The following is a 2,737-nucleotide window of genomic DNA, read 5'->3' as shown; positions in this document are numbered from 1 at the left end:
CTCTCTCTCTCTCTCTCTCTCTCTCTCTCTCTCTCTCTCTCTCTCTCTCTCCCTCTCTCTCTCTCTCTGCCACCCCCCAGGACTGCAGCCCAGCCAAACCATAAAAGCTCTGAGTCCAATACAGGACCTACCTCTGGTCTCACAGGGTCTTCAATGCCCACCACACAGATGCAGGTCAAGTCATTGAGGATATCATTCTCATTTTCCCAGTCAGGCTCTGGGCTGCTTGGGAAGTCCCGATAAGCTACACAGATGGTTCGGAGGCCATCGCAAGCCATAGGCTCAATCACCTTCTTTACCATCTCATCTCTGTCTCGAGGTCGGAAAACCCGGGCCTCCCCAGCTGCACTGAGGATTTTGCAGCATCTGAAAGAAAGGCAGACAACGACTCAGCTGGTTGATCAATTTATCAGTATTGAGGTAATGGAATTCATGAATTGGAATGTAAGCTACTTCTGTGTGACCCTGCATAAGTCACTTAGTCTTCATTGCTTAGATCTTATAGTTCTTTTGCTTTAGAACTGATATACAGTACTGATGCTAAGACAAGAAGGTAAGGTTTTTTTTTTCTTTTTTAAAGAATATGTTGTGGAAAAAGTGCTAAATTTCATCGGTAGAAAAAGCTTTTTTCTCTTCACCAATGAAATCACAAGTTCAATCCTTATGGGTTAACAGAACCCATTAAAGTCACATGTAAGAGCATTTTCCTTATGACAACTAATTTTACTTGTGTGGCTTTGAGTAAGTAATTGAACTTTCCTGAATCTCAGTTTACCTTTCTGTCAATGCAGAAGGTATATACTAAGTGACCTCTAACGTCCCTCCCAGCTCAAAATCTTTAATCCTACAATCATGTGTGAGCCACTCACTTTGAAAGAGGAAGTGGTGGTCTAAAGAAGCTCTAATTTGCTAAAGCCATACAAGGAGAAAGTTGCTAAGGGAAGAATTTTCTTTGCACCCGGGTTCCCTAATTCCCAATCCAATATTCTCTCCACTACTCCACTATTTGCTTCTTACATACTACAGGCAGAAGGTGAAGTAGATGACCATTCTCTAGGACATAACACCCATGAGAAATAGGCCATCTGCAGGACTATTGGACACAGGTCTTCAGGAGTTCAAGTTATACCATAGAAATGAGTCAGGCACTTTGAGAGGGGGAAAGGGACTTAGAATGGTAGTCAGGAAACATAGACTCTAGCCCTGGCTATGTAACCCACTTGTTTGTTGACCTTGGGCATTTGAAAGATAGAGAAACAGAAGGCCAGAGAAATTAGGCAACTTGCCTAAACCCAAATACCAAGTGAGGTACAAAGTCAGGAATTGAACTCAGGTCTTCTGACTTTCAGTGTCATATTCTTGTCGCTATTCTATTCTTATCTACAACCAGAAGCAAGTTGCCATTAGCAAAATATCCAACAACAACCCTTACCACATCCTTCCAAAATATAAATGCCAAAACAAACTGAAAAAAAGAAAACAGATGGAATCTTTCCTTCTAAAGATTTTCAAGATTATTTGGCCTGGGACTTTGAAGGGTTTTTATATTGACTGATTTAGGAATTCATTATATAGGTTTGCACAAGTCACTTCCTAGACCTCAGTTTCCCCAATGGCGTTGGTCTAGATTACTTTTAGGATCCTCTTCTGCTCCAATATTCTACAGATCTATAAGTCCATCAAAAGACAATTTTCCTGCACCGTTTCTCATTTTTTGCCCACCTAAAGGCATTGAGGCTAAGTGTGATGACCTTTTGGAGGTCCTTTCCAGTTCTAACTACGATCAGCTATGAGTAGAAGTTGGCCACCAGTAATAGGTACTTACTTTTTCAGGACAATCTCGGATGCCCCTTTGCTATACATGCGAAAGCTTTCATCAGGCATCTTGATCACTGTGCTCATGGACTTCCTGACTGAATTAAAGGTATACACCTTGTACAGCTTCTCCTCAGGCATCTGGCTCCTCACAGATTCATAATCTTGCTTCAGGTCCAGGACAAACCCCAGCAAGCCACACTCGGTCTTGTTGCCCACCTGTCGAGGCAGGGCACCTTCCTTCTCTGGTGGCTAAGAAAGAAGAGGGCACAGTTTAGTTTCTAGCTCATCTTGGGATGGGGCCAATAATCTCCTTTTAGGCCCAGGAAAATTAGCAGAAAAATCAAGCCCACTGGGAAAGAGACTGCTCTCAATTTTTCAGGAGAAAGGGAGAGAGGCCAGTGTGTTCAAGGGGACAGAGTTTAGAAAGAAGAGGCAGAAGACCCGAGATGGAGGCCCTGAATCTGCTGCCACTGATTCACTCAGGGACCTTAATAAAATTACTTTCTGTCTCCACATCTGTTTCCCCTCTTATTGGGCTCCATGACCCTGAAGCTTCTTTCCCAAGCTCTGGCATCATAACAAGCTTGGGAGGGTTTTGTCTGCCGGGTCAATGGTAGTCACTGATTGGATTTGAGCAGAGGAGTGACATGATCAGGTTTAGATTCGAAAAATGTTAGTTTGGTAGTAGTTTGAAGAATGGATTGACAGAAATGTGGTGGACTGTAGGAGTGGAATGAGAATACATTGTCAGGCATGGCCAATGGGTTAATTGGTTTTTAATTGGATTTCTTTGCTACTTCCTTCCTTGCCGCCACCTCCTAGAATTCTTAGAACTCCTAGCTCCATTTAAAGCTCAATTCAAGTGACATCTCCTTCAAGATTCTCCCAAATCCCTTATGAGAAAGAACACTATCCATCT

At 42.8% G+C, this 2,737-nt stretch overlaps 1 protein-coding gene across 1 annotated transcript; it reads right to left on the bottom strand.

The window, feature by feature from the left end:
• Positions 1–73: 73 nt before the first annotated feature.
• LOC123254502 (plasma membrane calcium-transporting ATPase 2-like) lies at positions 74–2,067 on the bottom strand (the record flags this gene model as incomplete). The annotated part of the gene is made up of 2 exons (XM_044683508.1): positions 74–366; positions 1,826–2,067. Coding segments are annotated over 2 exons (535 nt in total), but the record flags the coding sequence as incomplete, so codon positions are not given.
• Positions 2,068–2,737: the final 670 nt, after the last annotated feature.

Source organism: Gracilinanus agilis, unplaced genomic scaffold (genome assembly GCF_016433145.1).
Source record: "Gracilinanus agilis isolate LMUSP501 unplaced genomic scaffold, AgileGrace unplaced_scaffold23428, whole genome shotgun sequence".
Classification (NCBI taxonomy): domain Eukaryota; kingdom Metazoa; phylum Chordata; class Mammalia; order Didelphimorphia; family Didelphidae; genus Gracilinanus; species Gracilinanus agilis.
This window is presented reverse-complemented; position numbering and strand designations above follow the sequence as displayed.